Raw genomic sequence first — 14,426 nt, forward strand, 5'->3', positions numbered from 1 at the left:
TTTGATTACGCTTCAAGTAGAATTAATTTCTAATCGTTTCTCAATTCACGAAGAATTTGTTTATAGTACTACTTGCAGGCTAACATGTTTATATATTGCACAAAATGCCTATTCATATCTTCTGTAGTAACTAGTAACATAAAATTGGAATTTGCTCAAAATCAGATCAACAATTCAGATAAAGAATGAATAATTTTTAATGAGTAAGGCTATAGTAATATGCATATTACAGATGGACATGTGCTATGAACTCATATTTTCATTCTTCAAGTTTAAATAGTTAATCCGAACAGTTAAACATGATCTCCATATAAAAATATACTTGAAGATCCAATTTGATACTTTTTTTATAGAATTGTGTTTACTATTGTATTGTTTAAATAGGTAGAAACCCAGTGCTTTTAGATGATCCAAAATTTTAAAATCAAGTGATTTTATACCTATCTAAATAATAATAAAAAAATTCGAAAAAAATATTAATTCAGTTTGTATAAGTGCAATATCATATGAAATTATGTTGAACAGATCAGATTGATAGTTTGAATTTAAAAAAGAAAAGAAAAAGAAAGCGAAGATACGAATCATAGTGCATATATATAGTGTGCTCAATTTAAATTTCTAAACCCTATGATCCCAATTCAAAATTTAAATTAATACCAATTCGTTCGTGATCTAAAAGTAACCGCTGTCAGATGTCATCTAAAATTCCGGGACCACATTATTGAGGTCTTGCCTGTTTCTTTGAAATTGCTTCCAAATTAATCCTCACCGTTAATATTTTGCAAACTTCCCCACTCCAGCGTTGCATATATCTACGTACGTATTTGTATTACATGCATGCATGATGCATTATCCGTTCAGTACTGTTCAAGTTCCTGGTATTTTCTTTCGTCACCGTTATTAAAGTCAGCCATAAAGTAATGTCTTTAATTACCAAAAAAGTACATGGTAAAACATTTTTGGTATCACACATGCATAATAAAATTTCCGGATCAGTCCAATTGCTTGGCTCAAAGAATCATGTTTGCCTTTGCTTAAATAGAAGGACAACATATTGAACATTTGAATATATGAATCATGCAGCTTGCTTTACCGTTTCGGTTGGGAAAACTATGATACCTGTAGTATTTAATGGAACATTTCAATTGAGTCGCAACATCACAAATTGAAGCTGGTGCTTTCAAGAAAACGAATCATAATTTCTTCAAAGAGCATAATTTGGGTTAAATATACCCTCGAAATGCTCTGAAAGAACACAAAGACTAGAGGTAATAAAAAAGAATTAAAATATGTATATATGTACATACTAAAGAGACCAGTGGATCAAATCATGACCATTACCACCATCACCATGCTCGTAATTCCTAGTGTTACCATCACTGCTGCTTTCGTTATTCCCGTGCAATGCCGACCCAAGCAGACCTGAATACTGAACTGTCTCAGTGACAGGTCTCTCCATCATGTCTAGCCCAACATGTTGTTGCACAGGAACCGAACTTGCACTTGCGTAGCCATGATTGGACCTACTTGAATTTCCTTCATGGAGGTGTCTAAAGCTGAATGGACTCTGAATGCTGTCACCTGCAGGCCTGCCCCATTGTACCGGAGATGACAGAAGAGAGAGAGCACAACTTGAGTTCGGTGCACCAGCGAGGTTTAGGGTTTCGTTTGAGCTAGATAGGAATTGCTGGTGAGTTGGAGTTTGCACAAAAGGCGGCATACCAATCTGGGGCTGAGTTGGGTTCACCTGAGGTGGTTGGTTGCCCACAAACGTGACTGTTGTACTAGGTCTGGTGAAATCCATGACAAAACCACTTGATACGGACCCATCTACTTCTGTATTATTTGATACATCGAATGAAGTGTCACAGTATGTTCAGACAATAAAACAAAATCAAAGGGAAGTTTTGTCATGTCTAGAAAGATTTCTAATGTAGAACTATATTGTTTGCTAGAACAACAAGAACCAGGCTTTACTAAAAAGTAATCAGTGCAGTATATAGTGCTTATTTTGGTGAACATGTTAAATGAAATATGGCTATATTTGAGTAAGATAATTGGAATCATGATTTATTTTGTAATTAAGCCTCGCATAGCATCATATAAATGCAATAATAAGGCACAAAACAAGAAAAAAAAAATACCAATTGCAAATAACAAATACCAGACCTAGTTTCAGTCTACGATGCGGATCATGCCAGTATTGGTATGAGATAAATGGTTAAAAATTATGTATTTTCTTCCTCAAAATCATATATTGTTATCCTTGTCTTATGTGAACTTGAACAAAAGACTACTCAATATCTGGTCACCTTGATTGCAATTATTTTGCTTTAATTACCAGAAATCTATTTCTGAAAAGCATCAATATACATGTTTCTAAAATAACTGCTTGCATCATTAACTAAAATAATATCTACAAGAATATTGTATGAGAGTGTTTGCTTATAACATAGTAAACTTCACTGGGTAAATGATATTTCATTAAAATTATAATGAAAATCATAGGAATAACAAAATCGAACTCATGATATGGAAATGATATTTGTCTCTAATCTATCTATCAAAGAATTCAGAAAAAAAAAACTAATAAAAAATTCTAACCATGGAAGAATGGCGAGAATGGTCTGCCATGAGACAATGGCCCAGAAGGAGGCTTTCGGCGTCGCTCATTGTGCCCTGCTAGGCGACGGCGGCAACTGCGCTTGTCTTGGTCAAATTCTGATAGCAAGTGGAACCTAACAGAATGAAAACAAAGGAAAAACAAGTACTTTAGAATGCTACAATCTTTCAGACCAGCAGGACAGAATGAAAACAAAGGAAACAAGTACTATTTATTATATTATAATACGATAGCTGTTACAATCCAGACCAGCAGGGCCATATCGATTGCCTAACACAACACTATTTGTTGATACCTTAATCCGGTAATTTGAATTTTTCCTCAAAAAATATCAGTAGAAGACAAATCACTTCCACAGAGAAAGCTGCTAAAGAGCTATTTCAGCAGAAAATAGTAACATTGCATGTAGTATTGCAATAATGTTTGCATTAAGATACTATTCCATCAAATTAAATTAAATTGCAAAACTTAGTTTATTACAGAATAAGATAAAATGAAAAATACAAGAAGAAAAATAGCAGAATTTAGGCAAGATTGTTGCCATTTGTGTATTTTCCAATTCTAAAATAGAGCAGAATCAAGCAAGATTGTTGCTGTTTGTGTATTTTCCAATTCTAAAATTTTAGATAATAAAATGTAATCATCAGTGCATGTGAATTATGTATATACTAGTTATAAGAAGAAAAGGACCAGGAAAAACCGGAAAAGCTTCCCTCCAAATAAGCACTATATATACTTCTTCTTATATTACATGTTACATAAACACCGTATGTTAATAGAAAAAAATGTTAATCTAGATGAACCAATACATCATATCATCACATATTGTCTTATTTAAGAGTTATCAAAGTAAAAATTTGCCAAATTGAGTTTAAATTCATAACAAAAATTCTTAATATCCTCTAGTCGTGTTCATTTCAAGACGCCAGTCCATAGAAGTTGGTAGCCACCAATAGATCATTATCACAAAGTGATCAACATGCTAATAAACAATACACATTGACCAATATAGAATATCTAAAATCCATCATGCACAAGATTCAAACACTCTTGTACACATGTTTCGCAACACTCCCCCTTAGTATTTAAACTGCATGCCTTGGACAGAGTTACCTCATAATTGCCCATTAATTAGGTGCGCCTACAGAAATGCTTTCTACATATTACTACTACAAACTTAGATGATAATACCATTGATCAGTTTTAGCCTTAATTCAAGAGTATATAAAGAAGTTGAAATTGTCCACATATATATGGCGGATGAATATCAATATATAGCTTCAAGAATGGATGGGATCTTAAATACTATGAATAACTTATCCATAATTTATGTATGATTTTGACCGTACACTTATATCACCGCAGTAATTGAATTTCAGAACTTCCACCTTGTGTTATATATATAAATTGGTTATACATATGATGAGTATGTTTACAACTAAAGGATGGACAGGAATTACATGACCAACTTAAGTACGTATAAAAGCTACTTGGCCAACATTTCATGATAAAAAAAAATCAAGTAGAAATATATTTAATATATACATCAAAAAGATTGATTGCCCAAAAGATCAACAGCACCAAAGGAAAATAATTAAGACCAATTTGATGTGCATCCATACAATTTATTGAATTTAAATGATCTATAGGCAATCGAAACCTTAATCTATTTTTTTTTTTTAAATAGTGGTATATACCACCGATTTTATTGAAGTAAAAAACCATAGCATATCTGACCTGGTACCTAAAATTGGTACCAAAACCAAATATGGTAAGACTGTACAAATGTTCAAAACAAAAACAGATACAAAAGAAAATACCAAAACATCATAACCACAACTAAGGCAGTAAAATAAGAAAATACCAAAACATTATAGTATGCATAAAACTAAGTACTAAAATCTAATAAGTCTTCATCCTCCTCTTCTCGTCTTCTCGAGACATTGAAAATGGAGGGTTGCCATCTCCAGATTCCTGCAACAGGAGGTCCAAATATAGAAATGCCTTTTGTTGACTTTATGGCCCATTTAATTACAAGTCCACGAGAGAATTAGCTTAAAGTAATGTTATTAGTTATTACAACAAGGCAGTGATAAATAAATCAATATGATCAAATAATTTTGTGGCCAGTCTGTCAAAAGAAAATTTTATATACAGGGATGTGCCAATCACTACATAGCTACTAGGCTAACTAATTTTTTGTAGTAGGCTTGCCTACTAGATTAATTAATTATTAATGAATCTTTTAGTTTGTATGCCGAATAGGAAAGTGAATTGATATTAGAATGCCATTGGAGCATTGGATCCGGATGAAAAGCAGAAACCAATAAAAGAAAATTGGTTTCTATTGCAGAATTACTCCACATAATTTTCAACAAGCCGTTACAATATTTGCCACATAACACATATCTATATTTGATGCGCAAAAAAGAAGAAGAAAACATATGTTGCTACAGTCCAAAAAAGAATATATGCATTTAATGTGTAATTGGTCAAAAGGAATCTATAAGCTTCAGAACAAAGGAAGATCAACAAAGAAGGCGTATAGGGAAGCTCTAATAAGCTAGGAAATTAGGAAATCGCACACACGCAAAAGCAAAAAAAAGAAATAGTTCCGCAAAACAATTCTTCAAAATGGAAAACAAAATTCAACAAGTGATGTTAAAAAAGGGAAAGAAATTACCTGCTGCACTGTTGGCAAAATCTCTGCTCAATACCTCCGACAACCACTCGAGGTGCCTTGGAGTGGGGCCCGCAAACCCTATGCTTGCAATAGTATGCTTTGGCCCCACTTAGGTCCACCCCGCAACCCTCCACCTGGCACCTTCCCATTGGCTGTTGCGCGGGCCCTTGTGGAGCACAGCTTGGACCCGGCCTCTTCGAGGATGACAGGGACGATGGCGATGACGATGAAGTGGAGGCTCGAGACCCCACCAATCGTCCTGCATAAACAGTACTCGTGCTGATACCACTTCCCATGGCCATTGTTTCGTCAAAACGGATCTTCTCTTCACCAAAGTTGAAAGAGCTGGAGTTTGCGTTTGAAGGCGAACCCATCCGTTTCTGTTTCGCCTTCCCCTCTCTCTCTCTCTCTCTCTCTCTCTCTCTCTCTCTCTCTCTCGCACGCGCAGGAATTGAGGAAAAGGAGAAGAATTCTTGCTTCAACGCCTCTCAAAATTGCGGTACGGTTTCTCTCCTCTCTCTCCCTCAAGAACTTTCTGTTCGAGGGGTTGTTTGGGAGAGAAATAAGAAAAGAGAGTAGATGACCGACAAATGGTGGATTGGTGGATTAACAAGGGAAGAAGAGAGAGAAACACAGACAGCTTTTTGATTTCTCGCTACAGTGCCATTGTTGATGGGATTGAATGATATGAAAGGAAATATTTTTTTAAAAGAGAAACCCTAAAGAAAAAAAAAAAAAAAGAGTAAAAGAAGAGTGGTGGTTTATATATTTGTATGAACAGTAACGTTGGAAGACGACATGTTGAGTGTGGACATGGTAAGAGCTTGGGATTTTCTGTTGCTATTGATTATTGTACTCAACAATTTGACATGTGATCTCTCCCGAGTCCCGACTCCCGACTGCCAGTGAAGAACCTTTTCAGAATGTTTTCCCCACAAATTATCATATAAAGGTTCTGGCATATAAGTGATGTCATGTATGATCTTGCAGGGGAGTACCTGCGTGTTGTCAGGTTCATGTGCTATGTATTGTTTTTATTTTATTTTTTTGCTTAGATCATGCCCGTAGGCCAACTTACAGAAAACATTTGAGCACTTACACTTGTCTTTGCCCTTTTCCTAAATTCTGTCCAGTTCATTTTCTGTTTCGGTTTTTTAAGAACTTCACCGCGGAGAATTCGGACCATCAAATACGTATTGATGCGAATATTAAACAAAGTTAATTTTGTAAAATTTTAAATTAGATTGAATTAGTTCGATTTTGATCGGACTGTTTTTATTTATTTTTTATTATTGACAGTGGTTGTTAAGTATAATTTTAATAAGTAAAACGTAAAGTACATCTATTGTTTTACATTAAAAATATCATCAAAACTACATCAACATCTAAAAAACATCCACATCTAAATATCAGCATCTAACAACATAAACCAACAAAAGAAACAAAAGAAACAAACTATGTCCTTTAGTGGTAAACACTGATGACCTTTAGTGTTGGCTGGTTAGTTACCAAAGGAAATGAGACATTTTTTTTTCTGTTTGGGTTGCGAGTGGAGAAGGCAGGGTGTCGCGGTGGTGGGAGTGTAAAGAGAGAGAAGAGCCGACGACTAGAGCTATTGCCGCCAATTGTCCTTAGTTCTTCCAACAATGGTCAAGGAAGAGAAGGTGCCGATAGACAAGAGAGATGATGATTAGGGCTATTATCGTCAACTTTCTCTTCTCCCAATAGATAGGTGCTAGTGTAGGGGATAGGAACGAGTAGCGTTTGCTGGCGGCTATGATTTTTTTAAGAGAAAGCGATGGACGACAATGGAAGAGGGTGTAGAAGGGGATGGAGAAGGCAAAGAAGAAGAGGAGAAAGAGGACAAGATTCTTCAGGGGAGCGGGAGGCAAAGGCGGGCTGAGGAGGCTTGCTGGCAAAGAAAGACAGCGCGAGATGGGAGGAAGGAGATGACAGAGGCGGCTAGAGTTTTCTTCTTGTGAAACTCTTTTAATTGGAGAAAACAAATTTAAAATCTAGACTGTTTTAATTTTTAACTCGAAATTTTTAAGTATTGTAGATAATAGAGCTCTTTCTTTTTGTTATTTAATAGTGAAGAATCTCCAACTGAGAAGAACTGCTCGTGAGAAAAGGAAATTTCATATCAATTTCGTAGAAGTCTGCACAAATCAAGATAGTAGATTTCACCGAAATTTTCCTATTCATTAAATTTACAATTTTGCATTCTTCTTGCTATTTTTTTCTTTTTGGATCACGTAAAAAATAAGTCTTGAGGAAGAATAATAAGGTCTTGTCCTTACTTGTTATATTGATTGATAAAGAAGTTCCATTTTATTTATGAGGAGTGTTGAGTTAAGCTATTACAATATTGAGCGGTGAGATAGTGTCCAAAGGGTATGCTAAAAAGTTTCAGTACAACGAGATGTATCTTTTAAACCCTAAATACGCTTTTGGTTCAGATTGCAAGTATACAATCCTATCAAAGTAGTATATTGTCGAGTTTGACTTCACGGTTAGGTTCTTCACCAAGTCCCTAACTTTAATTTCTATAGTTCCGGCTTAGATTAAATTGGTTACAATCTTAACCTAAACCTAGGGTATTTGCATTCATAGTTTGGTACTATCCTATTGATCACAGTCAATTTTGGTTCTTTCGAATCCAAAACGGGATACTACAATTCAAGTACTAACTATGTAATTAACACAAATTATTAAATCACAGAAATTAACAATCAAATCACATAAAACAATCATAATAGAAATAAATAACCGAATAAGATAGAATTAAACAAGTTCATGCATTGACCTAAACCCCTAGAGAGAGAACTACTCTCTCTTAGAATGATCCATTACAAAAAGTTGGCAAAGTAAGAAGAAATGAAATAAAATAAGTAATTACACCCTTTAACAAATCAAAAACCTCTATCTTGCCGAATCTCGCTCAGGAAACCCTTCTTCTCCTTGCTTGAAAGCTTTCCTTACTTCAAAATTTATCGCTAAGTATTGTGTATGTGGAGAGAGAGAATGAGATAATGGATTGATGATGTTTTTGAATGGGAATGAACCTCCTCTTTTATAGCCAATGATCATGCCCAATTAAGAGCCTAGGAAGTGGAGTTAGTGGGTGCTATATTTGGATTGTTTCTCAGGATGCCTTGTCCACATTTGGCTGTCAAAACGCGTTCATGATGCGTCAAAAATAGAAAAACTGTCAAAAACGTGCAATTTTGGCTTTCGCAGGTCCAGTGCGGGTGCTCAGGGCTGCACTGCGTATGGTCTCACTCGCACTGGGAGAAATTTGATTTTTTTTTTTTTAGTTTCTCATGTTGTAGATCTTCTCACTAGCTTTCCAAAAAGTGATCACAAACCTTAGTCAGAGTTACGAGTCAAAAGTTATGACCGTTTTAAGTTTAGACTCCATTTTTTGCTGACTGCTACAGTGCGTCCGCACTGGCATCCGCACTGCTACAGTACCATCTTCTAAATTGCTACAGTGCGTCCGCACTATACTCGGATTTTTCTTGTGCGACCAGAGTGCGGCTGTATCGATATCCGTGCGTCCGCACGGATTTTTGATGTTTAGGTTATTATACCTTTTTAAAATTGGCGCGCGTCCATAAATCCATCTAAGTACTTATTGCAGCCATATCGCAAACAGTGTGTCCGCACTGAGCATTTTTCTTCGGCTTTCTTCATTTTTCTTCATTTCCTGCAAGTTAAAACCAAGCAAACACAGTAACTTGATCCTAGGTGCATTATATTCACTTTATATTCAAAATACAAGATATTTGATGTTATTTCATGATAAAAATCAGACCAAATATGTATATAATTTAGGTCTATCACGATGGACTTGATTACCATGGCTGGGAAGGTGTGTAGTCATCAGGTTTTTTAATTTTAGACTGGAGGTACTGCTTTTGGTTTGAATACGCTTGTCTGGTACTGCTACTTGACTGTTTTAAAATACAATTCTGCAAGTTGTGGATCATGTGTGATTGGGGCCTAGTAATATGGTTTAGGTACATGGGATTTCATCTTGTGCTTTTGTTTTTTTACCATGTATCATGGAGAGTCGGTTAAAACTAAGAAGTGCATTTGTGCTTTGGATCACCACTACATTGATTTGTCAGATTGGTATTCCGGATTTACGAGGGGTTGCTGGATGTAGCTTTTGCAATTGATATGATGTATTTCATGGATTTCTCCAAATATAGCTACTCAATCTGGATGTATGTATTTTAACTTTTTGTTCAATGAATACCTACGGATTTTATTTGCCAAAAAAAAAACCACAAGCTAAATGAGGTGCCTAGCGCGTAGGGGTTGTGCTACCCTGCTGCTGTCCATTGTTTAAAATAAAGAAAATTAATATCTATCCCTTTAAAAATAAAAAATAGAATATTAAGACTATAATAAAATTTATTGGTTCAATTCTTTAATACTTGCATCTGTGCCCATTAAATAAAAATATAAATCACATAATCAGTGGAAACATTCATATCTATAATAAGGATTCTGGAGAATGGTACACTTTACACATGCTTACATAGTTACAACGAACCTGAACCCTTTTTTTTGTGAAAGAAGCGTGAGAGTCAAGTCAAATTTCATTTATGATGACACAAAGTTATTTATATATTACATGGTTTAGTTACATAAAATAAAAACATAAAAACAAAAAGTAGATAAGAAACAATAGTAGGATATGAGATGCAATTATTTTTTTCCTTTATTAATTGTTTCCTTTGTTAACTTGATATTAATTAAGATAGATAATAAAGAGAGAGAATAGAAGGGTAAAATAGATGGAAGCTGATATGAGTACCCGCGCTACAGTACCCGCACAGTACCCGCACCTAAACTACCATATATAACTGTTTGTGGGGACCAAACTGCCATAACTGCACTTTAGATCTGTAACTTTTTTTTTAATATTAATAGTCAAATCTTGAAGTATGTAGTCTAAAGAACACAAATATTTATATCTATATAGTAAACAATGTGAATGATAAATTAATTATTTTTAAATAATCGTACCCGCACTTTTTTTTGAAATTTCTGATGTTGTACCCGCATCTAAACTGCCATAATTGCTTGTGGGGACCGCAACTGTTCTAGATCTGTAACTTTATTTTAAAATATTAATAGTCAAATCTTGAAGTATATAGTTCAAAGAACACAAGTATTTATATATATATATAGTAAACAATGTAAATGATAAATTAATTATTTTTAAATAATCGTACCCGCACTTTTTTTTTGAAATTTCTGACATCGTACCCGCACCTAAACTGCCATAATTGCTTGTGGGGACCGCAATCGTTCCAGATCTATAACTTTTTTTTAATATTAATAGTCAAATCTTGAAATATATAGTTCAAAGAACACAAATATTTATATCTATATAGTAAACAATGTTGTAATTTTTACATAACTGCTTGTGGGAACTTAAACTGCCATAATCTTGTAATTGGATCCCTCCTCTTTTTACATATGACACTGAAAGTATCAATATCTAAGTATCGAAGGTATTTATATCTATGTACTGAAGTATTTATTTTTATGAGGTGAACTATTTTTGTTAGAGAAATGTTGACGCGGAATTAATGTCGAGGCTTTGAAAGGGTGCTGCTAGGATTTTAGAATAATAATTAGTTGAGACTATATAATATTTTTTTAGAATAATAATTAGTGGATATAATATAATTAGTGGGACCATAATATATTATTTCTCTAAATGTAATTACTGTAGCGTGTGTACTGTGCGGATACTGTAGCACGGGTACAGGTACAGAAATTATTATTCAAAATAGATATATAGTGAGAAAATTTTCTCTCACTGCTCAATATTATAATAGCTTAGTTCAAAATAGCACTCCCCTTTATTTATTTTTAACAACATTCAAAAGTTGTACTGGAACAAGAAGTTAATTAAACTTGAATCAGCCATTCCATCCTCTCTATCTTTGTCTTGAAACAAATAATCTTCATACATGATATATATATAATTTGATACATATAATATCATCAAAACTTTAATTTATTTCTATCATGAGAATTATAGCAGCTATACAATACGGAATCAGAGTGATAGAAGTAAATTCAGATAATTTTGTTGTCTTACCAAATATTTGGAGAGAGAATTTATTTTGGACTCGTTAAATTTGATCAGCTATTTCATCCTCTATATATATCTTTGTCTTGATACAAATAATCTTCATAAATGATATATAATTTGATGCATATACTGTTATCAAAGATTTTAATTTGTTTCTATCATAAGAATTATAGCGGCTATACAATACGGAATCAGAGTTAGAAGTAAATTCGGATAATTTTGTTGTCCTGCCAAAGATTAAGAGAGAGAATTTATTCTGGACTCGTTAAATTTGTTTCATTTCACTAATTTAAATTAGTCATTACACTTTCATTTATCACATTCTACATGAATTATTATTCACACAGTTTTTTTATATTTAAATAATACTGTCACCCTTTTCATGCCAAACCTAACACGATACAAACATGCACAATTTACATCACAATACAAATTTGTCTCGATAGTGTGCGAAGGAGAAGTTAAAGCTCAATAACTAATTTGCAAAGTGGAACGAAATTTAGTGCGCCACAAATTAACCAAAAGTGCTAATAATTATTTTACAGCTACCCATTAACAACATGTCATCATGTCAAATCGCAAATAATAATCTCGCTCATTATAAGTGTAAATTGTTAATTCAAGATTATACTTAATTCACACTATATTAATCAAGGTTCTAAATAGCGTTTATCGCGTCATAGCGGGGAGCCTCCAAAAAAAGCTATAGCGAATAGCGACGCTATAGCGAAAGCTATGCCACATAACGTTTTTTTATTTTTATAAAAATTATATTATATATTTGTACTAAATATCAACATTATTTAGTCTTATAGAACAATAAATAATACCAGATTGATTAAAAAAATTATAATATTCATATTGAACCAATACAAAGTCCAAATTGCGACTCAAAATATCCATAGTAATACTAATATCATAAACTATCGATCTTTTTCTATTCAAAATATCTTCAACATCATAACATAATTTATCTTTTTTCTATTTAAATTTCAAAATAACCTAGAAATTGAAAAGGAAAAAAATTTCATACTTCTAGTAAAATAAACAGATGATCCTTGAAGAAATTCTTGTTAGTCTCTAAAATTTCCATAATTTAGCAATTATTTATTTGATTTATCATCAGTTAAAAAAAACCAAGAGCAAAATGAAAAAATTATTATAGCGGACCTGAATTTGATATAATGTAATATTCATCAAAATTAAATAATATCTTTACCATTTATTTATTTTAAAGCCCATATAAATTGAAAAAAAAAACAGCTCATGTTGCATACGATATGCGCTATTTGCGCTATACGCTATGCGCTATAGCGGACCGCTATTACCGCTATAGCGTCCGTAGTTCAAATAGCGTGTGTTAATGCTATAGCTTAGCGTTTAGAGTCCAAAAACGCTATATATAGCGCGCTATTTAGAACACTGATATTAATTGACAATTAAAAATGACACGATGACATGTCTCGTTTGTAAGCTAGTGAGAGGCGTGTGCAAAGGTTGGCTAGCGGAATGAATTCTAGAAAATAATTATTTATTTATGCCACTGGGTCTGAAGCAATTTGGTCCAACCAACTGCAATAATAGCTGCTGCTTGTACGGAAATAGTATTCTACGTATAAATTATAATGTAGAGTGCAAATTGTCCGTAAATTTGACAACATCATTAATTCATTTGCACGTCTAAAAAAGTTCTTTGATTGGATCGTAGATAGGCTTAAAATAATCGTATAAAATTAAATGCTCCAATCATATTCATCAAGAACTAAAACAGTATAGAACCTAGCGTTTGCTTTGCACAGTTGCTGACAATTCAGCTTAGATTTTTCGATTATATTATTTTTTGCTAAAATATATGTGACAAGAACTTAACTTCTTTATTATACTAAAATTGGTACACTTTCCTGTATATCCTTCCAAAAATTCAAGTTACGATTTTTTTCTTTAATGTCATATTTAAAAATTCAAGGATATTTTGAAAATATATTAATTGGTTGTTGTTAGCTTTTGAGAACCTGTCATATTTGAAAATTAATAATGCTAAAAGTGAGATGTTTTCACTCAATTTAACTGATATTGAAAGTAGGAATCTTTGCTACTGTATTTTATTGTCGGATGAAGACTTTACCTCTGACATATTTTGGTGTGCCTATTAATAGCAAGTCTTTGTGTGATATTGATTGGCAAATACCTATGGATAAAATTAAGAAGCGATTACAAGGATGGAAGAGTTGTCTTCTGTCCTTGGGAGGCAAAGTCACCTTATTAAACTCTGTTATTTTAGCTATACTATTGTATTTGATGTCTATTAACATATTACCAGCTAAAATAAGACATACGATTGATAAAATTAGATGTAAATTTTTGTGGCATAGTAGTAAATACGCAAAAAGAAAATACTCTCTCATCTCTTGAGATGTTATTTGTAGAGGTAAAGATCAAGGAGGCTTATGTGTAATTGATCTAAAGCAAATGAACAAGACTTTATTAGCTAAGTGGTGTATTAGATTTTTAGATAATAATGTTATTGGTAGATGGAAAGATATTTTACTTAATAAATATAAAAATAGGATCTCTTCTTATACTTGTTCATTTTTTTGGAAATCTATTTTTTAAGGATAGATATATTATTAATTAGGACTTAATAAAGAAATTGAAAATGGTCCAAATACTACTTTTTGATTGGATAGGCGGTGTAGGGAGCATGTTGTAAAGCATCATTACCCTAATTTATTTTCTATTACTCAAGATAGATTTATTTCAGTGACAACTATCTTTTCCACTCCTTCTTTAATTATACTTTTCTTTAAACAATTGACTGGCATATTTAAAATAATGGCTTGCTTTAAAACATCAGTTTTTTTACATTTCACACTAGATAAATACTTTAGAAGATAAGTTTATGTGGAGATGGTCCACTAAGCATATTTCTTCAGTTCATTTTTTCTATAAATGGTTAGATAATGGAGGTATCTCTAATAAGGAATATAGTCCAGCAGTCC

The 14,426-nt window shown here is 33.1% G+C and overlaps 1 protein-coding gene across 1 annotated transcript; it reads right to left on the reverse strand.

The window, feature by feature from the left end:
• Window positions 1-1,177: 1,177 nt before the first annotated feature.
• LOC144565703 (uncharacterized) lies at window positions 1,178-5,823 on the reverse strand. The gene is made up of 3 exons (XM_078315525.1): window positions 5,307-5,823; window positions 2,605-2,738; window positions 1,178-1,836 (listed from the first exon to the last, which is right to left on the reverse strand). The coding sequence occupies exons 1-3, from the start codon at window positions 5,678-5,680 to the stop codon at window positions 1,307-1,309; spliced, it is 1,038 nt and encodes a 345-aa protein (XP_078171651.1). The 5' UTR covers window positions 5,681-5,823; the 3' UTR covers window positions 1,178-1,306.
• Window positions 5,824-14,426: the final 8,603 nt, after the last annotated feature.

This window comes from Carex rostrata, chromosome 14 (assembly GCF_964058835.1).
Source record: "Carex rostrata chromosome 14, lpCarRost1.2, whole genome shotgun sequence".
Classification (NCBI taxonomy): Eukaryota; Viridiplantae; Streptophyta; class Magnoliopsida; order Poales; family Cyperaceae; genus Carex; species Carex rostrata.